The sequence below is a fragment of the Giraffa tippelskirchi genome, chromosome 2 (assembly GCF_054371585.1).
Source record: "Giraffa tippelskirchi isolate mGirTip1 chromosome 2, T2T-mGirTip1v1.2.pri, whole genome shotgun sequence".
Classification (NCBI taxonomy): domain Eukaryota; kingdom Metazoa; phylum Chordata; class Mammalia; order Artiodactyla; family Giraffidae; genus Giraffa; species Giraffa tippelskirchi.
In genome coordinates this window covers 4758176-4782188 of record NC_137276.1, presented here as the reverse complement: position 1 = coordinate 4782188, position 24013 = coordinate 4758176, and the positions used below count along the sequence as shown (strand labels likewise).

The following is a 24013-nucleotide window of genomic DNA, read 5'->3' as shown; positions in this document are numbered from 1 at the left end:
GAGCTGACTGTGGCTCAGATCATGAACTGCTTATTGCCAAATTCAGACTTAAATTGAAGAAAGTATGGGAAAACCACTAGACCATTCAGGTATGACCTAAATCAAATTCCTTATGATTATACAGTGGAAGTGAGAAATAGGTTCAAGGGACTAGATCTGATAGAGCGCCTGATGAACTATGGACGGAGGTTTGTGACATTGTACAGGAGACATGGATCAAGACCATCCCCATGGAAAAGAAATGCAAAAAAGCAAAATGGCTCTCTGAGGAGGCCTTACAAATAGCTGTGAAAAGAAGAGAAATGAAAGGCAAAGGAGAAGAGGAAAGATGAGATGGCAGAGCAGTCTACAAATGGAGTCTCCAGTTGTGTCCCCGTGTCCTGAGGGAGGAGGTGTTTGGGGGTGAAGACAGAAGTTGAGGACCAGACAGCAGACCGCAGCCCCAGCAGCTAGGGAGGCACTGGCCCTTCGCACCCTTGGCTGGGGAACCTATGCATACAATGCCCTCCGGGGTGGGGGACCTGGGTGCCGTGGTTGGGAGAGCCTGGAGGGGCTCGGGGACCAAGGAGCCTGGTTCCTCTCCAGGCTGGAGTTTCTGATTCCAAACTGTCTATGGACATCCTGTCCCACACATCCTCTCCCACCACGCCAGGCCTGCATCCTGGCCCAGGCTGTAGAAAGCCATCAGATTAGACCACTAAGAACCTGGCTTCAGGTCTGCGTTCAGTGGCTGGTTTCAGGCACGAAGAAGATGGTCTCAGGGTGGATGAGAGCAAGAAGAAGGAGAGACTGTTCTGGAAATTGGTTGGCGTCTGCCTACACTTTGCAGAATAGCCAGTTCCCAGGGCCTCCAAGAGGCCAACCAGAAAGCAGGAGGCTGCTGCTATGTCCCTGTGTGGCTACAAGCCACACACTGGAGCACCAATACCTGGGGCTGGCTGCAGGATGGTTATTTAGACCCAGAGAAGTGTCAGACCCAAGGAGACAACTCCCCTTGCCCTGTCCAATCCACAGGCTTTGGTGAGATGATCAAATGAAAGTGTAATGATGATGGTCAAGCTAACCCGGATTACCTGGAGGTTACTCCTTTCTCCCAGCATGCTTTGCAAGCATCGGCTCATTAGAGAAACCCCATCCCTTTGACATTAGTAACTTTCTCTAGCATTATTATCATAGCCTCTATGTTCCTATAAAATTGAAGAGCACACTATTCTATATGGTAACCTAGCTCATAACAGGACCACATGGGTTGATTGGAGGTCCTACGACAATCCCTGAAACAGTCAAGTTTCATAGAACAGTTTGGACTCCTGCCAAATAATGTTTCAGCTGGTTCCATTAAAACAGTAGTAAGCGAATGCATGTTTGTTAAGTAGGTTTAGAACAGCAAGGCTTTCCTGGTGGCTCAGGGGTGAAGAATCCAACTGCGATGCAGGAAACGAAAGTTTGATCCCTGGGTCAGGAAGATGGAGAAGGGAATGGCAACCCACTCCAATATTCTTGCCTGGGAAATTCCATAGACAGAGGAGCTTGGTGGGGTGCAGACCATGGGGTCGCAGAGTCAGACACAAGTTAGCAACTGAACAACAGCAACAAAAGAGCAGCAAAGCAACATTCAGGGGCACTTTTTTCCCTGAAAAAAAAGTCAGTCACCCCTCACTGCTCCATGGACCGGAGGCCAGGGCAAGTGGCTGGGTCTTTCAAGAGTGGCTGAGTCTGTGAAGAGTCAGCAGGCCTGGTTGTTCCTTAAAAAGTGAGTGAAGTGAAAGCTACTCAGTCATGTCCGATTCTTTGCGACCCCATGGACTGTATAGTCCATGGAATTCTCCAGACCCGAATACTGGAATGAGAAGCCTTTCCCTTCTCCAGGGGATTTTCCCAACCCAGGGATTGAACCCAGGTCTCCCACATTGCAGGCGGATTCTTTACCAGCTGAGCCACAGCGGAAGCCCAAGATTTTCACTGAGTATACACACCTCTTCTTTACCTTCTACCTTCAGACCTAGTAAGGGAGCCTATCTCTTCATCGCCCTAACTGAGCTGTAGTTCCACTTACCTGATTTTCCTATGTCTTAAATGTCTCCTCACATCCATGTATGATCTAAGGACACCAAGCTCTGCTCAAACGCTGAGATGAGTAAACACACGCTTCACCTCTTGCCATGTCCTTTGCATGAATGTTATACATGAAATGAGACACAATTGTTACCCTTAGCTTCCTTCTTTGTTACTTGTCCTCATTATTAAAATCTGACATAAAGTTCAAGCCTGCAAAGAACATAGATGCTTTTAACTTCAAAGAATTTAGAACATTTTCACAGTAGTTAATTATATTTTTAATACATTCAGTTTCACAATAAGTTAATTTATTAGAATAATTTTGACTTTGTGGGACTTGGACATGGGAGGTTATGGAGAACTGACTTTTCAGAGTGAACATAATTTTGTGACTAAGGACACATTTCGCAGGGAATTAGTGACTGCTTTTTGAATATCTGTCTTGACTGTTCAGCAGTGATCTCCGTGGGGGTGGGTACCTGGCTTAGCAAGGTGTTAACCACATTGCAGGTACACAGTGCTTGATCTTAAAGGAAAAAAATGTTATTGCTAGGACAGATTGTTCATCTCCACTAGTTTCCTAAAGGATGTATCCTTCTGTCCAAAGAACTGCTGCTTTGTAAATTACACTACAGGAATTCTCTTCCCTTAGGCTCTGGTTCTATCACAATGTGAAAGGTGATTATTTCAGAATCCTGACAATATTTGACCCGGTTAACTTGTAGGATATTCAAACCTAAAAGATTCTCAAAGTGATTTTCCGAGAGAATATCCTGCTGGCAAAGTAGGCCAAATCCATCCGGTGTTTTTGTTTTGTTTTTTTAAATATTCCAGGTCACCCACTGTCCTCTCTTGAGCCATGCACTAGTTCCACCCGCCTGTGCTTGGAAGGCAGTCCATCACCTGCACTGTGCACCTGCCCCGGCTCTGACTCGGGATATGCCTGCAAGCCACAGAGCGGGACCCCACGGCTTACTGAGCGTCCGGCCGGCCAGCAGTCTGCCGATGGGTGATGCTCTCGGACCTGTGTCGGGGACACTGCAGCAAGCAAGCGGAGCGTCGGCTGACGGGGTTTTTAGAACTCGCCACAATATGACGTTTCCATTTTGACTGAACTGACCACAATCTTTTTAAAGCAAAAATACATTTAACTGTCTTAGCATGAGGCTAGGGGGGCTACAATTTTCACCTTTCCTGATCTTCTTCCTTCCTCATCTTTTCCCTGCCAATAATCCACCTTGGAAACTCAAAACTGAATGTCAGCCTCTCTACCCACAACTGGGTTTAAGTTATATCAGAGGCGGAGGGTCCAAAAGTCCAGGTCACACACCCCTAAGTCTCTCCTTTGGCTTCTAACACCTGGTCTGGGAAAAACAGTTTCTGGATCCCTCTGTGTCTGCAAGTCTCCATTCACAGAGTGGAATCAAAATGCATGGTCCCTCCTGTGGGGAATGAGGTCACAGGTAGCAAAGTGCTTTGAGCAACTCAAAGGGGATGCATGTAACACAAGCCTTTATTACTTAAGAGAGTGAGGCTGGGTCAGAAAGTCGACAGGCTCAAAATCATGGCACTGCTTTGAACATGGCACGGACTGCAGAGCTTTCTTCTTCACCTTCCCCACCCTCACGGGAAGTGTCCTTTGTCAAGGGTGCATCATTTATGAAGAACATAGTGTCGTGAGAGGCGAAAACTGTCCCCGAGTGGCAGTCGAACAGGGCCACACTTTTACCTGCTGCTTGGCTCAGCCACACTGGCCAGTTACTGCTCTGAGAGCTGGCGTATGGCAGAGGGGACCCGGCCGCCGAAGGAGGACACAGGCTTCAGAATAAAATTCCATCCCTCGGGGCAGACTCCATGGGCTTCCTCTGCTCCTGCTTCTGCTGGTATCTGGCCTTCTGGTAGAAGATGATGATGACCGCAGTGACCACGTTTAGGAGGATGACCAACAGGGTGAGCCAGAACGAGTATCCGTAAGCGTGGGACGTCCCTTGCTGAGTGGCGGCTGGATAGAGCGGGTACAGCCTCTGGGCCAGCTCTTCCGAGAGACGATTGGACTGCGTGTTCCCCACAAAGAGCACCATGGTTATGAATGTGAAGGATGCTGAAAGCAAGAAAGAGTTCGTAAATAACATGGGGTATACTTTAATGAATATTTTTATTTTTAAGATATTTTTTTAATTGGAGGGTAGTTGCTTTACAACATTGCATTCGTTTCTGCTGTACAATGAAGTGAATTGGCCCCATGCATGTATATATCTCCTCCCTCTTGGACCTCCCGCCCCCCCACCCCAATTAGACCCTTCTAGGTCACACAGGGCCTTGAGCCGACTCCCTGTGCTATACAGCAGGTTCCCACCAGGAATCTGTTTTACACACGGTGGTGTGAGTATGTCCATCCCAATCTCCCAATTCCTCCCACCCTCCTCTTCCCTCGCTGTGTCCACATGCCTATTGCCTATGTCTGTGTCTCTATTTCTGCCTTGGAAATAGTTTCATCTGTACCGTTTTCCCGGATTCCATATATACGTGTTAATGTACATTTTTAAGGTCACTTTTTTCCTTTATCAAACATGTACTCTATGGGCATTCACTGAACATCTACCCTGGGGTTTACTTTCTCCTCGGCACTAGGGAGAAGGTAAAAGAAATGAAAGACACATGCTAGACTCTAGACCCCAAATGCTAACGATAATGCAGGTGGCTGTGACCAGGAGCAAAAAACATTCAGCTCAAGTTCTTTCAGAACGAGTTGAACTCTGCCCACTTCCCAGAGCGATGAATTGAGCCCTGTGCTGCATGAGCGATGGAACAAGTGATTAAACACGAGGGTCAACAGGACAACCGTCTAGAGAGGACCAGGGTGGTGGGAAGAGGCAGCCCGCGCATCCATCCATGGTGATTGTCGGTGAGCTCAGAGCATCCGGGTCTGGGAGACACAAGTCCAGCTGATGGGGAGGGGTCCGCAGGGTCCTGAGCACTGGATACAGAGGCCGAGCCCCCCTGGGGAGCTCTGAACACCAGCCTGGCAACTGGGGTTTCATTCCACCCACAACGGGGGGCAGCGTTCAACCAGGAAGGCTCTCCTTACTAAACTCATCCTTTATTCTTCACAATGTCCTCCACTAGAGAACCTTCCTCAGTCTGGGCTTTAGAAAGCCCTCTTGGCTTAGAACGTGGTTCTGGAGTCAGAGAGAGCAGGATCAAGGTCTCCAGCCACAGGTCTTGGGAGATGCATTCAACTGCTCTGAACCTCGATCCTCATCTTCCAAAGCGGGTGAGCTACAAACACCAAGGAGCTTCGAGGCTGCTTCCGGTTGAGGGGGGCTCTGGGGGAGGGGCTTCCTTTTGCGGTCGGGAGAATATCCTAACATCAACCGTGGTGATGGTTGAACAGGTCTGTGAATACACTGGAAACCACTGCATGGCAGCCTTAGATGGGTGGACTGGACAGTATGTGAGTCATTTCTCAATAGATTGTCCAAAACTGCAGAGGAAGGAGGCTCAGAAGGCGGCTGTGCTGGACTTGTGATGAGCCGTCCAGTGGGGTCAGGCTTGAACGTGCCGGGCGGCTGTCCAGGAGTCCCCAGGACGGAGGCCCAGAGGGGTTCACGCTCTCTGACTCTTCCTCTGCTCCTGTTTACCCAAACCTAGGAGGACCTTTGGTGCCCAACGTGCCCTGGTCATAACCCACACCCAGGAAACGGCCCTCCAGAGGCCCTAATTAGAGGGCTTCTGGGTGAGTTTTCATTCCCGGGATGACAGTCTTTCATCTTCAACCTGATGCTTTTATTTCTTAATAATAACAGGAGTGGGCGTGCATGAAGGCCCTCCCCTCTGCGCTATGCGTCTCACACCCCTTAATTATCCCTCATTCTGCTCTTGGGAAGTTTCTTCTGAAAGCTTTAGTTAGAAAGGAGCAAAACCCAGAAATGGGCTACACGCTGTTCTCTGAAGTGGACGCTCACGACTTTGACTCGAACCGTGAGGGGCGCCCACTGACGGACACGGATGCCGAGCTGAGCCCTCAGCGGAAGGGGACGCTACTCACAGCCTGCTTCTCTGGTTTCTGGGGCAGAAGGTTTATGGGGCCTGGAGGGAGCCCCATGGCAGACGTTGGAGCCCCCAAGGGCTCAGGGCGCGGGCCTTCCACCCCCCGGGCCTGTCCCCCTGGGCATGTGACCTGCCGAGTTGCTCCCTGCTCTCGGGTTCCCAGGCTGAGGACCGCGTGTGTCGGAGCAGATCGTCTGCAGTGTGCTCTCTGGCTCCGCCGGCACCTCCAGCACCTCTCAGACTACAGCTCTGTCCCCTGGGGTCAGGGTCACCACTCCAGGCTGGGCTTGGAGGGCACAGGGGCCCGGAAGGTGAGGCTGCTTTTCACGCTTTTGTCCTCAAAGCAGCATCTCCTTCTGTTGCTTCAGAGACAAGCCAGCAAACCTCTCCCCTTCTTCTTGTCGCCAAGGAGCCTGTGTCGAAGCCCAGCCTGGAGAGGGGTGTGCAGCCCTTCCCTCAGCCTCCAGGCCACCTGAGGGCGGCCTGACCCCGTCCCTGGTGCCAGAGTGACCCAAGGCAGGGACCCGGAGATGGGGTATTTGGGCACAAAGCCTGCTGCAGGGTGAGCCTCGGGGGACCCGAGTTTTCAGCAAGTTTGTCAACCAAACTGGGCCCAAGTCTGCCCTTTGCGAGCTGGAGGCTGCTCACCTCCGCCTCCCACATCAAAGTCTCCGATTACACTTCTGCCCACCTCACAGCTGCTCCATGTGTCAGAACTTGCCCCGAGCCTGAGAAGGAATGTGGTGGGAGCTTGCTGTCCGTCAAACAATTCTTTGTTGTTAGAACTAGCTGGGGACTAGGGGGATGGGGAGGCTGCTTGCCCTGTTTCCCATGTCTTCCTCCACAAACATGCATCAGCCCTTTGCCCTGGGCAAAGCTAGCTCATACTCAACTGTGGAGGAAGACATTGAAGCCAGGGGTTTCCTCCTGCAGAGACGAGGGGATGGGTTCTGGACCCTGCGGGTGTAGACGGAACAACGTGGGTGGATTTTGTCTGGCTGGCCCCACACCCAGCCCATCCTTCTGGTCCTAGTGATCGACACTGCTCCCAGATCCTCCCCCTCAGTCCCAGCTCCAGGTGGTCAGTGTCCTCAGCCAAGATGGGTCAGCCAGTGAATTCAACCCCTCCAACTATGGAGACTGTTTCAGAAGTGGAGGAGGCCAACTCCAGCAAGAGTCAGATTCAGGGGGAAAAAAACAGTCTTTTCTTCTGTGGTTGCTGCATCTGTGATGGGCCAGAAAGAACTAGCAAATGTCTTGCCTTTAAGAGTACCAGTCTAGCTACTTACCGATGGAGGGAACACTGGAGGAAACAGAGATCTGATGGCTCAGGATCCGAGATCCTGGATCCAGCTGTACCTGAAGCCACCACATCTCTTAGCTTCTTCATCGCATGAGCAAAAATTAAAGGAATCTATTTTTTTCACCCTGGCAATGAGTACCAATGAGTCTTGCCTTTGGTTTGGTTGACAAGAGATGAACTACGGTCATAGAAACAGCTTGGGGCACAGAACCCTGGTGTCCGGATGAGGGTCTCTGAGTTTGGAACCACCTCCTCCAGGTCCACCATGAGATGAGAAGCACAAATGCTCATTCCTGGCTAGCAGCTGATGCCCTTTAAGTTTGGGCGTTTGCTTGTTTTGATCACAAATGCACAGAAAGAAAGGAAAGGGCTGGTCATATACAGATGTGGCTACACCAGCCTGATCCCAGTCGCTCAGAGCTGAGAGGTGGGTGTGCTTGCCGGGGGCAGCCTGGATTTCCACCTGTTGTCCTGCACGATGTTTAGGAATCCCAGATTGTTTGGTCAGAGTGTTGAGAGGCTCATTCTTGTATCCATGCCAGAATGGGGCTGGCTCCTCAAACATTAGCTTGGAAAAGGCCGCAGTGGAAGTGTTTATACACTTACACCAGCCAGGCCTGTGGTCAGGGCTTCCCTCCCCAGAAAGCCAGGTGTTCACAGTCTCAGCACAGTGCTGCTGGGATCCACAGCACAGCGGCGCCTCCAGCCACCTACACTGGCCAGTGTGACGATGGCCTCACAGAAGGACAGGAAGCTGCCCAGAGCCCGTCATCCAAGGCTTCCTGATACCCCAATATCCAGAGCACTTATCTTGTCCCTCAAAGTCTCTGGTCTGTGTTTAAATATACCACCTGCAACACACATACCACCACCTCCAGGGCCATCCCATTAGTTCAGTTCAGTCATTCAGTCGTGTCCGACTCTTTGCTACCCCGTCAACTGCAGCACACCAGGCTTCCCTGTGCATCACCAACTCCCAGAGCCTGCTCAAACTCTTGTCCATCAAGTTGGTGATACCATCCAACCATCTCATCCTCTGTTGTCCCCTTCTCCTCCTGCCTTCAATCTTTCCCAGCATCAGGGGCTTTTCCAATGAGTCAGTTCTTCCCATCAGGTGGCCAAAGTATTGGAGTTTCAGCTTCAGCATCAGTCCTTCCAATGAATACTCACTACTGATTTCCTTTAGGATGGACTGGTTGGATCTCCGTGCAGTCCAAGGGACTCTCAAGAGTCTTCTCCAACACCACAGTTCAAAAGGATCAATTCTTCGGTGCTCAGCTTTCTTTATGGTCCAAATCTCACATCCATACATGACTACTGGAAAAACCATAGCTTTGACGAGACAGACCTTGTTGGCAAAGCAATGTCTCTGCTTTTTAATATGCTGTCTAGGTTGCTCACAGCTTTTCTTCCAAAGTACAAGTGTCTTTTAATTTCATGGCTGCAATCACCATCTGCAGTGATTTTGGAGCCCCCCAAAATAAAGTCTTTCACTGTTTCCATTGTTTCCCCATCTGTTTGCCATGAAGTGATGGGACTGGATGCCATGATCTTTGTTTTTTGAATGTCGAGGTTTAAGCCACCTTTTTCACTCTCCTCTTTAACTTTCATCAAGAGGCTCTTTAGTTCCTCTTCTCTTTCTGCCATAAGGGTGGGGTCATCTGCATATCTGAGGTTATTGATATTTCTCCCGGCAGTCTTGATTTCAGCTTGTGCCTCGTCCAGGCTGGCATCCCATTAGTAGGATGGGCCATTTCTGATCCACTCTTGAGATCAGGTTCTCGTGGTGGAGAGAGGGACAGAGCAGGAGAAACCCCACTGTCAGGCAGGGGCAACAAGGCTCCCACTGGACCAAGCCCCTGGGCAAACAGTGGCCCCAGAACCCGTGAGACCCGCATAGAGTCCAAAACACTGTGACCCCAACAGGATCCCACTTCCCATTCCCCACCCCAACACCTTTCCCACCAAACAGACAACACAACCTCACAGCACCACCCAGCCGACACCCAACGCTCACAGGTTGCCCACAACTAGGGCGTCGGCCCCAGATTCTCCACAATGACATTCTTGGTGGCTCTGCACCACCATCGTGTTCAGATATTAGGTCACGTCAACTGCTGTTCTATGGGGGCAAGGAGGGGACTAAATGAATGTGCACATGTGTGTGCCCGTGTGTGCCCGTGTGTGCCCGTGTGTGCGTCTCCTCGTCACATGGAACCTACTTTGGAGTCAAGCACGCAGCAGGAGCCCAGTGAATGCTTTGTTGATGTGCGTCTTTCTGTTTAATGCCTTACGCTAGACACTCTAAGGCAAAGACTGGGTATATCATACATTTTTAACACCTAACACGCCCTCCTTACCCACAGCCCACTCCTCACCAGGGCACCCAAAACACATAGGAAGATGCTGAATAAAAGCTGTAGGCTTGCAAAAATAAACCTCAGCCCCCCACACTCAACTCAGCACACCGGGGTCCTCTTAATGCCCAGGGTCCGACCGTGACCATGTGTGTCCTCATGTGAAAGGGAACCAGGGGGACAGAAGCCAGGACTGGCCAACACTGACCGCTGAGCCCGCTCCAGGTGTACACTCCCGTCGGCCCCAGGAATGTCTGGTAGGGGTTGCTGACGCTATTGTAGAAGGTGAACCCGGCGCTCAGCAGCGAACTGAACAAACCAAGGACCAGAAACACGATGACCACCGAGTGCAGAGTCTTCGGGGAAGAATTGTTCAATGTCCCTAAAACTGAAACAATGTCTGGTAAGTACATGGTGCCCGATGCAAAGACCAGCTCTGGGCCCAAGGGCTGGTCCACCCTCATGAACCTGGGTCTCCTTCCCATTCCACCTGCTTAGGCACTGGGGCTAGACACCCTCAGCCTTTTCATAACAGTTCCATATTTCTGAAGTGCAGGGGAACTCCAGACATGGATCTGCACACGTGTAAAATGAAACACGGATGCCCTGCAACCTCTGCCATCAGTTCCTGCTTTCATCACCCTCCTCTCTCTGACCACCAACAGCCAGCCTCCCCTGGCGTCTGCTTCCCCTGCCCCCTCTGCTGTTTACAATACAAGATGGGCAGACACCAGAGACGCATTGGCCCCACTCTTACCTGGAAGCCCAGCCACGTGTTTATAGAACATCTCCAAGAGCTGTCTGTGCATTGAGCCCCTTAGGAGACTGCCACTACATTCAGTAAAGTGTTTACCGGGATGTTCCGTGGAAGAAGGTAAAACTAAACTGGGAATAAGATTTCAGAGTCCTTAGTAATACACTAACAACATCACTGGAATGGCAAGGTGTAGGAACCATGGTAGGAGAGATAAGAATGCCTTCCTCAGTGATCAACCATCCCCAAGAAAAAGAAATGGAAAAGGCAAAATGGTTGTCTGAGGGAGCCTTACAGATAGCTGAGAAAAGAAGCAAAAGGCAATGGAGAAAAGGAAAGATATATCCATCTGAATGCAGAGGTCCAAAGAATAGCAAGGAGAGATAGGAAAGCCTTCCTCAGTGATCAATGCAAAGAAATAGAGGAAAACAAAAGAATGGGAAAGACTAGAGATCTCTTCAAGAAAATTAGAGATACCAGGGGAACATTTTATGCAAAGATGGGCACAATGAAGGAGAGAAACAGTATGAACCTAACAGAAGCAGAAGATATTAAGAAGAGGTGGCAAGAATACACAGAAGAACTATCATCATCTCACATGCTAGCAAAGGAATGCTCAAAATCCTTCAATAGTAAGTGAACCGAGAACTTCCAGATGTTCAAGTTGGATTTAGAAAAGGCAGAGGAACCGGAAATTGAATTGCCAACATCCATTGGATCATCGAGAAAGCAAGAGAATTCCAGAAAAAATCTACTTATGTATTATTGACTATGCTAAAGCCTTTGACTGTGTGGATCACAACAAACCGTGGAAAATTCTCAAAGAAATGGGATTACCAGATCACCTTACCTGCCTACTGAGAAATCTGAATGCTGGTAAGAAGCAACAGTTAGAACCAGACATGGAACAACAGATTGGTTCAAAATTGGGAGAGGAGTACATCAAGGCTGTATATTGTCACCCTGCTTATTTAACTTATATGCAGAGTACATCATGGGAAATGCCAGGCTAGATGAAGCACAAGCTGGAGTCAAGATTGCCAGGAGAAATATCAGTAACCTCAGACATGCAGATGACACCACCCTTATGGCAGAAAGAGAAGAGGAACTAAAGAGCTTCTTGATGAAAGTGAAAGAGGAGAGGGAAAAAAGGTGGCTTAAAGTTCGACATTCATAAAACTAAGATCATGGCATCTGGTTCCATCACTTCATGGCAAACAGATGGGGAGACAATGGAAACAGTGAGAGACTTTATTTTGGAGGACTCCAAAATCACTGCAGATAGTGACTGTATCCATGAAATTAAAAGATGCTTGTTCCTTGGAAGAAAAGCTATGACCAACCTAGACAGCATATTTAAAAGCAGAGACATTACTTTGCTGCAAAGGTCGATCTAGTCAAGGCTATGGTTTTTCCAGTAGTCATGTATGGATGTGAGATTTGGACTATAAAGAAAGCTGAGCGCCGAAGAATTGATGCTTTTGAACTGTGGTGTTGTAGAAGACTCTTGAGAGTCCCTTGGACTGCAACGAGATCCAACCAGTCCATCCTAAGGGAAATCAGTCATGAATATTCATTAAAAGGACTGATGCTGAAGCTGAAACTCCAATACTTTGGCCACCTGATGGGAAGAACTGACTCATTGGAAAAGCCCCTGATGCTGGGAAAGATTGAAGGCAGGAGGAGAAGGGGACAACAGAGGATGAGATGGTTGGATGGCATCACTGACTGGATGGACATGAGTTTGAGCAAGCTCTGGGAGTTGGTGATGGACAGGGAAGCCTGCAGCCCATAGCGTCCCAAAGTGTCAGAAACGACTGAGTGACTGAACTGAACTGAGGAACCATGGTGGGGGCGGGAGAGAAAGAGCTAGAGCTTCCTTCTTTTCATTCCTGTTTCTCAGGGCCCCTAGGAGACAGCCAGAGCCTCTCACATCTTCACCCGGAGCAGCTTAAAAGAACAGAAACCGAAACAGCCACGGAAGCTTTCTCTTTCTGCTGTGAGTGGCGAGTTTTAAGGACCAGGGCCCTGGAAGCCAGAGGGGACCCCCGGATGTTGTGCAGGCAGGAGCTGGAGAGTGTCATGCCAGACCACGTCCTGGGAACAAGGAGCTCTCCGGTTGCAAGGTGGCCCTTTTCATCCCTGTGGTATCGTATCCATTGAAAGGCTCTTCATCCTGCATCTCTATGCTATGAACCCTGGGTCCTAACGCTCCTTTGGGACCAATGCAGAATCCACTCCGTCCTCTCCTGCCTGGAGCTTTTCCCAATATTTGAAAAGAGGATGTAAACCCAGTGAGTTATTCATAAGATGTGATTCCACAGCTCCTGCCAGCCTGGCCCTGACTCCACGCATACTCCAGTCTGACCGTCCTTCCGATTCATGAAGGCCAGACGGGCTCAGCTCTCCTGATGAGATGACACTGCCTGTGTCATCCTCTGTCTATATCTAACACCTACGTGTCAGTCGCTCAGACATTTTCATTTTAAATCAGCAGTAGTCTGTGAAGGAGCTACATTTGTTGTCAACGGACAGAGGGTAGACGTGAAAGAGATTTGAGCCAGCAAATCTGCCTTTAGACATCCTGGCAGTGGGGATATGGTCCTAAAGACCCTTGTGTGTGAGAGAGTTCATCCTGATGGCCAGGTCACGTGGCCCGGCCTGGGCTAGAAGCGTCCCCGGCTGGACGGAGCGGGACACAGTGCCAGGCGCGTGGGGCTGAGCAGAAGGCAGGCAAGCGTGGCAGCCAAAGCCTGCAGAAGAGGAGAGAGGCAGGAAAGGAAACAGCCAGGAGGGAGGAGACATGGGTGTGGTCTCTGGTGAGCAGCCACAGCCCTGCCAACCCCACAGAGAGCAGGGAGCACAGGAGAGGGAAATACCAGCTCAGCAACATGCAGGCCATGAGCTCACCGCCCAGGGAGCCGGGCCCGGGGGCAAAGTCCAGGGCACACATGGCCAGTCCACTCCTCCCGAGTGCTGTCGGGCCCTGTCACCGTTTCTGTTAATGACCCATGGGCAGGGCTAAGTTCTCAGCACAGTTCACTTGTTTATGCATCCTGGATATGTCCTCTTGGTGATGCGCTTGGTAAGAACTCCGACAGGCCTTGGCTTAACTGAGGACATGGTCCTCTTGGTCACCCGCTGTTGCCCAGGTGGGGAGCCCTGCCTTCCTGGGGGAGGGGCCATCTGGGCTGGGACTGTTCCAAGGTCCCGCCCTCAAGCCCGAGGCTCTGGCTTCTCGGTCTGTCTCACCCGAGAGATGAGTGAGGAGCTTTGCTGGGCTGTGAGGCAGCATACAACTATTTAGCAACTTGTGGAAGGTGATGCCAGAGTGAAAAACAAGAAGCAAGACACACCTGTTCCAAGGCACAAGGTCAAATGCTGTGGATCCTTCCAAACTTAGTCACTCCCGGGAAGAACTGCTTCTCCTGCGTTCCACGACCCCCTGGCTCTGCCTGAGCACCAAGGAGGAAGCTCCAGCACCAGATCAGAAGTTTCCTGGGGACTAAGGGAACTTTGTCCTTAGCCAATGGGACATAATTTGGATACTTAACTAGAAAATAGGGCTTCCTAGATGGCACTAGTGGTAAAGAACCCATCTGTCAATGCAGGAGACACAAAAGATGCAGATTCAATCCCTGGGTCCCCTGGAGGAGGAACTGGCAACCCACTCCAGTATTCTTGCCTGGAAAATTCCATGGACAGAGCCACCTGGTGGGCAACAGTCTATGGGGTTGCAATGAGTCGGATATGACTGAGCAACCAAGCACAACTAGAAAATAAAACTTTTAGCACAGGAAAAAGGTCATGTGTCCAAGTGCCTGAAGTCCGGACACTTTCTTATTAAATCTTAAACAGAGGGTCATTTGAGAATGGTGAACATTCCATATTTTAGAGTAAATTAGAAGGGAAGAATCTGGTGAAGCTCAGTGGTAAAGAATCCACCTGCCAGTGAAGGAGATGCAGGAGTCCATGGGTTCAATCCCTGGGTTGGGAACATCCCCTGGAGTAGGAAATGGCAACCCACTCCACTATTTTTGCCTGGAGAATCCCACGGACAGGGAAGCCTGGTGGGCTACAGTCCATGGGGCCCCAAAGAGTCAGACATGACCGAGCGGCTGAGCACACACCCAGACATCAGTTCTCCAAGGGGAGTCAATTTGACTCATACTTTTCTATGAATTAATGTGATAATTTATCTTAAGTTTAACTGCCACATTTCAAAATTGTATTTCAGCCTTCTGAGTCCCCTGCCCCACAGGTATGACAGCTGTATCTCCTGCACCCTCCAGCCCCCGAACCTTCCCCCCAACCCCGCTCAGAACTCGGACAGTGAAAGCTAGAAATTCGGTTCAAGTTGAGCAAGAATGAAATCACAATCAACCTCCACAGCATCTGACAGCTGCTCTCTGCCTACAAAATTAGCAAATACATTCAGTTCTTTTTTTCTTGTCTTGAGGGGCCAAGCGTCAGAATCGAGAAAGCCATCTCACAGTCGGAGCCATCTCACAATTGGAACCAATTGTCTGGATTCTGGCAGCTCCGGCAAAGGGGGCCAGAAAGTATCGGGCAGTGAGTAGTGCAGAAATGAGGGGTCATCCGAACATCTGGGCTTCCTGGGCCTACAGATTTGTATTCAAGCCCCACTGGCCATATGGCCCTTCTAGTCTGCTTTTCAGGAAGTCCTGGGAAATTGAGGCAGAGACGCTGGCTTTTACGTGGGGAGGAACAGCCTCTATGCAGCACTCAAGCATCTGGACTCCAGGGGGCCTGACCCAAAAGAATTCCTGAATCTCTGGACCCCAGTGTACCCCTGGAAGGGCTCGTTGACTCCACAGACACCAAAGTGTGGCCTGGGAGCTCTCCCTGGATGTCCCAGCTGATGGCCTGGGAAATTGACAAGGGTTATCTCAGTCCGGGTGGGGGGTGGCTTCCAAGGTGACTCGATGCAGTGGTTTAGAATCCACCTGCCAATGCAAGAGATGAAGTTTCTATCCCTGGGTCGGGAAGATCCCTTGGAGGAGGAAATGGCAACCCACTTCAGTGGGCTGAAGTGGAGAGCTCCAGTTATCTTGCTTGGGAAATTCCGTGGACAGAGGAGCCTGCTGGGCTACATTCCATGGGTCACAAAGAATCACACACAACTGAGCGACTGAGCAATGCACTCACACACACCTCAATGAAAAGAGTAGGGGAAAGCCTTTTCTGTCCCTTTATGCTCCACCTCCCAGCATGGCCACGTCTCTAGTGGCAAATAATAAGTCACTCCTACCCAAGGGAAAGTATGGGATGTATGTGGGGTAGGACTGGGCGGGTGGGAGTGGTAAGAAGGGGTTTTTGTACATTCTGGAGATATAAACCTCCTTTCTTCAGGTCCCTTGTTCTTGCAGTTACTTGACTTTTCTGCAGCAGATTCACTTCTCTCATCATTTTAAATGTGAGCCAATACTACGGCTCTGAGTTCCCTGAGAACAAAAAGGGTAAGTATGGGAAAGAGACTTAGAGGAGGGGAAGCACTTGGAGGGTGAAACGCCCCCATGTTCTCATACCAACCTGCACACACCTTTAACCCACAAGTAGGGCAGGCTGCTGGATTTAACCAACGGGGGTGTCTTTCTCTAGAAAGACCAAGTGATGAGTCCACCCAGGCAGGAACTCTGTGCAGTTCCACTCAGGATCCAAGCCCCTCACTTACATAACAGCTGCCCAAGGAGGATTTTTTTTTAACTGAAATTAAATAACTAGAACTTTTGGAGTAGCCAGGCAACGTGCTCACTCGTGGACACATGGCCCTTTTCATCTGGGTGTTGGACAAGCTGGGATCCTCTGGACAAGGCTGGTGGAGCTCCCGGTGAACCTGAGCTGCCCAAACAGTCTAGTTACACCGTGGAGAGGTTCCTCCCCAGGTTGGACTGATTATTTTCCCCAAGGGACACACTGTTGGCTGAATTATTTTTGCACGTTGAGCTCAGCCACTGTCACTTCATCCTGCTCTTTCATTTCAGAAATTGACAGCCCCAGATTGGCACCATGTGATAAATCCTATGCTGGAACAGAACAGGGTTTTAGCAATATTTATCCCGCTTTGGAGATTTCAGTCTGACCTCTTCCTGGCTAAGAAACTGACCTGGTTAACTTCTTATTTGAAAAGGCAGTCCATCACTGCAGGGCAGAAAAGTGGCATTCATATCAATCACTTTACTGTGCTGTCAATAGCTGGTTTCTGATTGGAAATGAGCCCGTGTGGTCCTGAGGAAACCATCTTACTGAAGGTTTGTAATTCTCCTCCCTGGGGACCGCGTCCATGCACCTACACCAGCAAAGGCACCACCTACCTTGTGGCTACGTGGCTTTTCCCCTGTCTGCAAGGACAGCTGGCAAGTGTTTCCACTTCAACGGCTGCTAAAACTATCAACACTGAAGGCCCCCTGGGTTCTGAGGGGTCCCTAGTAGATTTTTACCCCCTGAAATTGAGCAGCATCTCAGTGTCTGGGAGGTGGAGTGCCATCTGAACACCTGTGTGGCTGGAGGCAGGGACCTGAAGTTGGAATGTGGGTCTCTGGGGACCAAGAATAAAAGAAGAGAGCCAGGCAAAGCAAATGCAAATACTCTGCCTCCTGTGTGGGCACACACTGCCCCACCGCACCCACTGGGCCCCGCCGCCTTCAGGGTTATCCTTGCCCACGGCTGTCCCCACCCTCTGACAGTCATCAGGCTCACGTCACCCCCACAGGGCTCTAGAGACAGGCTGACCCACCCAGATCTCCTCCGAGCTCCCCAGGAGGCAGGGAGTCAGGGATTTCATTGAAGCCATTTACCTCAAATTGGAACCAACTGGTTGTAAACAGACACTGTATGAAAATTTAAAAATTCCCAGACTGTTCTCTCATATTTTAAAAATTGAACATGTATCTGGAAATTCAGGAACTAGAGGGAGTTTAGGTTTTGCAAATGGTATTCACAGAACTGAAAGTGGGACTGAATCTCTGAAAGTCTTTGTCTCTTGTTGCCACGAAGTGAATTCTCCTTATTTTCCCAAGGAGCTGAGGTCAGTACCAGAGAAGATGCGTAATGCTGCTAGAATACTGGAAGTGACTTTGCTTTTGCTAAGGTCTAAAAGGCAGATTTATACTTTGGAAATATAATTATGCTGCTCTGGAATTAAGGAAATCATTTCATTAATAAAGTCACAAATTAGAGCTAGAACTTGGAGTTAAGGTCAAAGGCTCAAACTCCCAACCTTATGCATGGAATGAGGACTAAACACTACATTTGTGTAAGATAGAAAATGATGTAAGTTTAGGGGCTTCCCTGGTGGTCTAGGGGCTAAGACTCCAAGCTCCCAATGCAGGGGGCCCAAGTTTGTCAGGGAACTGGATCCCACATGCAGCAGCTAAAGATCCACATGTTGTAAATAAAAGGTCCCACAACTAAGTGGGAGTCCCACAACTTAGTCCCACAACTTAGTGCCACAACTAAGATCTGGTGCTGCAAATAAATAAATGAATAAAAATAAACACTAACAAAGGCAAGTCAGCACTTGAATAGAATTAGACTTCTGTAATATAGCTGAGAGCTTTTTCTGTCTTATAAACTTACCATCTTATGGCCTCAGGAAACACTAGTTAAAAAAAATGACGTATGTTTATAAGGAAAGAGGTGATGACTGCATAATACCTGATAAAGCCTGTATAGTAAGCTGCATGAAACACCATTCAGAACAAAATCCATTTAAGGTGCTAAATAGTTTATAAATTTTGTTTTTAAATTTAGAAAGCAATGGTACGTATTTAAACTTTGAATGCCAAGTAAGTAGCTAAATTCTGCTTATTCTCAATGAATTTCTGTTTTCTACTCATTGAGAGTAGAGCAGTAGTGTGCACGAAATCAGAAAAAAACCAGGAACTTCTGTCAAATATTCAATTAATATAAGTGATGGAAATCTAATATCAACTCCAACAGCAATGAGATTGTTTGGAAGTAAGAATGCAAATTCAAATCAGTGAAAGAAATGAACCTGAGGCACAGGGATAAGAAATTGCCCATATTTTCTACTTCATTTTTTCTTGTCAATAAAGTCTGGAGCTGTATAAGGCTTCCCTGTTGGCTCAGATGGTGAAGAATTTGCCTGCAATGCAGGAGATTCGGGTTCAATCCCTGGGTCGGGAAGATTGTCCTGGAGAAGGGAATGGCAACCCCCTGCAGTATTCTTGTCTGGGAAATCCCAAAGACGGAGGAGCCTGGTGGGCTAAGGTCCATGGGGTCACAAAGAGTCGGAGATGACTGAGTGACTAACACATGTACACACACACTGTTTACACACAACTCTACTAGAAGGATTTAGACTGTTCTGCTAATAGACACAACCAGACCCGAGGAAGCTGAAATAATAATTCGGTGAATTTTCAAGATTAAAAATATGCGATCATATCTAAGCCCAACTAAAATTTACCAGGAAATTATTTCTGAAGGGCTATTTGATCCGAATGCATGATGACATGAATCTTACCCAGTTAATTCAGCCTCACTGTGCGCATTCAAATAAGCTATAATTACCTTCAAAATTTTTGTCCGATTCTGCAAGTCCGTGATTCAATTCTTGGATACTTTTCCCACGAAGGAGTCCATAGGTGAGGATCACACTTCCATTCGAAGAAGAGTCACTGATGGCGATCGTACTGCGGATCCATTGTTGAGTCGCCAGGACAGAGCAAAGGACGATGAAAGCCCCCAAGCTTGTGACAAAGCTGAATAAGAACGTCAGTGTTTTCTTTGCTGTCGGCATCTTCTCAGGACAATAAGGGTTCTAGGGTAAAAAAGCAAAGATCTTTTTATACTGTTTTTGGACCTTCTCATTTGGAGTCCAGTGTTTAGAAATGGAGTCTCACACTTTCTTGTGAAATATAAAACCTCACTCTTCAAGAGGAAGGGTTACACTGATGAACATTGAACTGTGACTAGAGTCATAAAGATTTATGGTAGTTGAACTTTGGTCTGGAGTAAGAGGTTGCTATGGCTACAGACAACCAGGAGGAACCAAGGGTAGACATGGTCTTCCCGAGACATCGCCAATCACATAATTAACTTATAACTCTTTTGTTTTTTCAAGTGCCTTGAAAACAAAATCAGCCTACCACATCAGGACAGAACTAGAATTCCTAAATAAGCAGAAGCCCTGAAGCCCTCAAATGTTACTGATTCTAGCAGCTAACAACACAGAGTCCCACCAGCCGAGGGTTAATGATGTGACCCTAACAAAGGTTCCAGAGGAAATCCTAAAGGAGATGAAGCTCTTGCTACAGGTCCTGGGGAGTGGAAAGAGGAAAGCTGACACCTTATTTTTAGACTTTGATAAAGGAATGCACCTTTCAAATTTCCTCTTTCAAACTGGATCACACTCGTACATTATTTGAATTATAACTTGAGAGGTTTCATCTCTCCTGTTAGTTCTCTGATGGAAGCGATTCTGAACAATCCTGCTTTGTCTTTGTGACTCCGTTCTCTCTGTTGGGTGGTAAATAATTTGTAAACAATCATTTCTGGCCCTTAGAGGAAGTCTCCCATTTGGCAAGAAGATCATTTCCTGAGTTAATAAATAGATGTTCACAGCATATCGGGTACACTTCTTTTTACTATATTCTTTATATTGGGCTTCCCTGGTCCTTCAGGGAGTAAAGAATCTGCCTGCAATGCAGGAAACCTAGGTTCGATCCCTGGGCCAGGAAGATCCCCTGGAGAAGGGAATGGCAACCCACTCCAATATTCTTGCCCGGAGAATCCCTATGGACAGAGGAGCCTGGCAGGCTACACTCCACGAGGTCGCAAAGAATCGGACACAACTGAAGCTACAAAGTTAAAGTCACATTGTATATGTACATTTTCATCCTGTGCTTTTCTTGGATAGCACCTAACTTGTTTGTGGAATGAGTTGATAATGTATGTTTTTCCCACTAGAATAACCAGACCATCACTCATTTAATAATGTTCTCTTCTGGCCATTTTACGTATTATTAGATTTTTTGTTCATATAAACTTGCTTGAGAACAGATTAAAAGTTGCTGGTTCAAATGGACATTTCAATGCCAAAGCCAAATTGGCCTCCCACTGATAAACCCTCCAGCAATGGAAGAGAGCGCTCTTTCCTACAGGATTAGAAAATGCTGGCTATTAAGTTCATAAATTGCGGCAATTTTTATAGGGAATATTGCATTATGTTGCAATTCTATAATTTTCTGTCCCTACAGTTTTGCCTTTTCTAGAATTTCATAGAAATGGTTCCTTACAGTATGTAGTCTTCCTTTTCCAGTTTGAGATTGACCTGAATACCTCTAAGTTTGTTTATCCATTCAGCCACTGATGGATATTTGGGTAGATTCAAGTTATTGGCTATTTTGGATAAAGCTGTTCTGAACATTTAAGTACTAGTCTTTCTGTGGATATACGCTTTCCTTTCTGTTACATAAATGTACAGGAGGAAAATTGCTGGGACATACAGTAAACATACTTAACATACAGTAAACATACTTAACATACAGTAAACATACTTAACTGCTGAAGAAACTGGCGACCTGTTCTCCTCAGTGTCTGTACCCACATGCGTTCCCACAAGCAACGCCTGGTATTTCCAGTTGCTTCCTGTCCTCACCAACATTTGCTATTACCAGTGTTTTTAAAAAATGGCATTTAGTAGTATCTCACTATGGTTTTGATGGTTTCACAAATATTAATGGTGTTGGACATCTTTTTTATGTGCTTATTTTTTACCTATATCCTTTCTTTGGAGAAGTATCTATATGAATCTTTTGCTCTTTTCTTAAATTGGTTTGTCTCCTTTTTGTTCAGTTTTAAGAGCTTTATATATGTGTATTCTGCGTATAAGTCCTTTACTAGGTTTATGTTTTGCAAACATTTTCTCCCAATCTCTGGCTTGCATTTTTATTTTTTTATAGTTTCTTTCAAAGAGAAACATTTTTTAATTTGGATGAACTCTAAGCACCGGTAGGACAGAGGAGCCTGGTGGGCTACAGACCATGGGGTTGCAAAAAGTTGAACACGACTGGGTGACTGAGAACACATACAAACACACACACTAAGTACTAATTGTTTTCATTTTATGGATTTTGATTTAAATGTTTGGGCTTCGCTTGTGGCTCAGCTGGTAAAGAATCTGCCTGCAGTGTGGGCTTTGCCTAACCCAAGATTGCAAAGTTATTTTCTCCCTGTTTTGTTCTGGAATATTTATGAATTTACTTCTTACACTTAAGATTATTTTATTATTTTGAGTTTTTTTTCAAAATAGTATGAAGTAAGTGCTGAGGTTCATTCTTGTACATGTGGGTATGCAATTGTTTAAGCTTGATTTCTTGAAAAGAGTATCCTTTCCCTGGTGGATTGTCTTGGCGTCCTTGTTGAAAATCAGATGACCACATTTGTGTGGGTCTCTTTCTGGATTCCATTGCAAAGTCTAGCTTCCCAGCTCTGTGTCAGTTCCAAGCACTGTTGGTCACACTGCTTTCCAGAGGCTCTTATCTATGACCTTAGATACCTTCCTCCCACCTGTATGGACCAGCCCTCAACCAAAGATTCGAGGGATGCCCTCTGCAGATCTCGAGAGCTTGCTTTTGCTTCTTTCTCTCTCCAGGGTCTTACACCAATTTTAGCCATTTTTGCTTCCCCAAACACTGATTTCTGTCTCTTCGCCTCGAGATGACTGTTGGTTCTCCACGGCTTCCTCGCCTACACCATGCCCTGAGAATTCCTCCTTGGAAACTCCCTGATGCAGGGGTTGGTCACACCTCATTCCTTTCTTTTCTCTCAGGAATGAGAGCCCAGATGTCCAGTGTCTAGAAACCATCCTTTTACTTGTAATTTTCTGTTTTATTGCTGAGGGCCAATCTGGTCCCTATTCTTCCATCAGGGTCAGGAGAGGCAGTCAGCTTTTATTCTTGAATGTCAGCATGGTTACCCATATTTTTCCCTTCAAAATTTTGTACATATTACTCTGCTGTCTTTTAGCACTGAATGATGTCATGCAAGAGTCTGGGGTCAGCTCTATTTCTTCTCTCTGATTATGACTTTCTTATTCTGATAGCGTAGTTGCAAAAGTCTTTATTCATGAAATGCAGTTGCTCGAGCTGAATGTATTTTGTATAGATTGCTCTGTATCTCTTTTTGCTTCTTATTCTGGGATTGTCTTTTCAATATCTCATTCAGTTCATTGCAGATAGCTTTTATGTATTTATTTATTTTTGTATCCTATTTCTGTATTCATTGAAATCTTACCTTGAGGCACACCACTCATGTGCTGGGTTATCTTTGACCTCCACGTCCACCATCTCTCCTAACAGCTTTGATCTCTTTGTCTTCTTCCCCTGCCCTCACTGTCACTTTCTTTTGTGACACTAACTCATCTTTCAGTCAAGTCTTATTCTAGTTTATGTATTTAGTTCAAAATTGTGCGGTTTGGAGTTTCAGTTTGTCTCCCTTGCTCTAAAGCTTTCTTTTCATTTGGATTTTCTGCTGTTGCCATCTCATCATTCATTTCTTATTTTAATAAACTCTTATTATAAATCCTTACATAGCATAGTAGTAGTAGTGTTAGTCAGTCAGTCATGTCCTACTCTTTGTGACCCCATAGACTGTAGCCCACCAGTCTCCTACGTTAACCTGGGCAGTTCTGTCCAACCATTGCTGTGTTCTAATATGATTCCCCTCATATTTTTCTTACCTTATCTGGGGTCACTTTGTGTCATCTTCCTCAAGCTTCAGCTTTTGCCTGGATGATTCCCTTGCATTTTTTTCTCCCTAAATGCAGCCAGGAGGAAAGAATGTACAGAGTTTGACAAAATACGTAAATCAAGTTGACTTACGCTCACATACCTCTCAGGTAATGGAAGTCCCATGCAAATCTGGTACAGGGCCACAAACCAGGTCACCTGTCCTGTTCTCTTTCCTGGCTCTGCTTCTTTAGGCTCTGCTCCTGAGTTCATGTACGTTCATCCTTGTCCAGAACTTTTACCCTCTCAGCTTTAAGTTATTGCAAAAACATAAATAAAATAAACGCCTCTGCCCCAGAAGTCTCTTGGCGTTTGATTAGCTCTAATGCTGCTGTACACCTACATCCTAGAGTTGGGGGGAGGGGGGTCTTTTTACTGGAATTGCTTTTGGTTCATTGTGAGTTTGGGGAGGTAGGATCTGTGATGTTGCTACAAGTCAAGAACCTTTTCCAGCCGGGCTGGGAAAGCTCAGAGGACAGGACATTGGAGACTGTCTCCCCTCTGCTAAGAGAGGAAGGAGGCCTGGGTCTCTTCCAGGGGCGGGGGCTGCATGAAGATAGGCTGGGGCAGACAGAGCTGGGTGTGGGGACGAAAGGAAGGTGGTGTCTGAGCCAGTGATAAAGAGGCCAGTGCAGGTAGAGCACAGTCTGGGACACCAGGGCGCCACGGACTGGAAAGCAAGACCACGCTCGGGGCGAAGGTCACGCCAGACCTG

General features: G+C 47.5%; 1 protein-coding gene and 1 long non-coding RNA gene across 2 annotated transcripts; one reads left to right on the top strand and one right to left on the bottom strand.

Annotated features, from left to right (window-relative positions):
* Positions 1-3553: 3553 nt before the first annotated feature.
* Positions 3554-19307, bottom strand: CLRN3 (clarin 3). The gene is made up of 3 exons (XM_081559815.1): positions 19079-19307; positions 9977-10156; positions 3554-4159 (listed from the first exon to the last, which is right to left on the bottom strand). Exons 1-3 carry the CDS (start codon positions 19305-19307, stop codon positions 3879-3881), a joined length of 690 nt encoding a protein of 229 aa, XP_081415941.1. The 3' UTR covers positions 3554-3878.
* Positions 3625-14325, top strand: LOC145533121 (uncharacterized). Its single transcript, XR_014073878.1, has 5 exons — positions 3625-4008; positions 4690-4963; positions 5185-5332; positions 9778-10171; positions 10325-14325. It is a non-coding gene; the product is annotated as an uncharacterized LOC145533121 (long non-coding RNA).
* Positions 19308-24013: the final 4706 nt, after the last annotated feature.

Coding starts and splice junctions, on each gene's coding strand:
- CLRN3 (XM_081559815.1), bottom strand. CDS start 19,307: ATGCCGACAGCAAAGAAAACACTGACGTTCTTATTCAGCTTTGTCACA. Junction 10,157..19,078: donor ATCGGACAAAAATTTTGAAG/GTAATTATAGCT, acceptor ACATTGTTTCAG/TTTTAGGGACATTGAACAAT. Junction 4,160..9,976: donor CACCTGGAGCGGGCTCAGCG/GTCAGTGTTGGC, acceptor TCTTGCTTTCAG/CATCCTTCACATTCATAACC.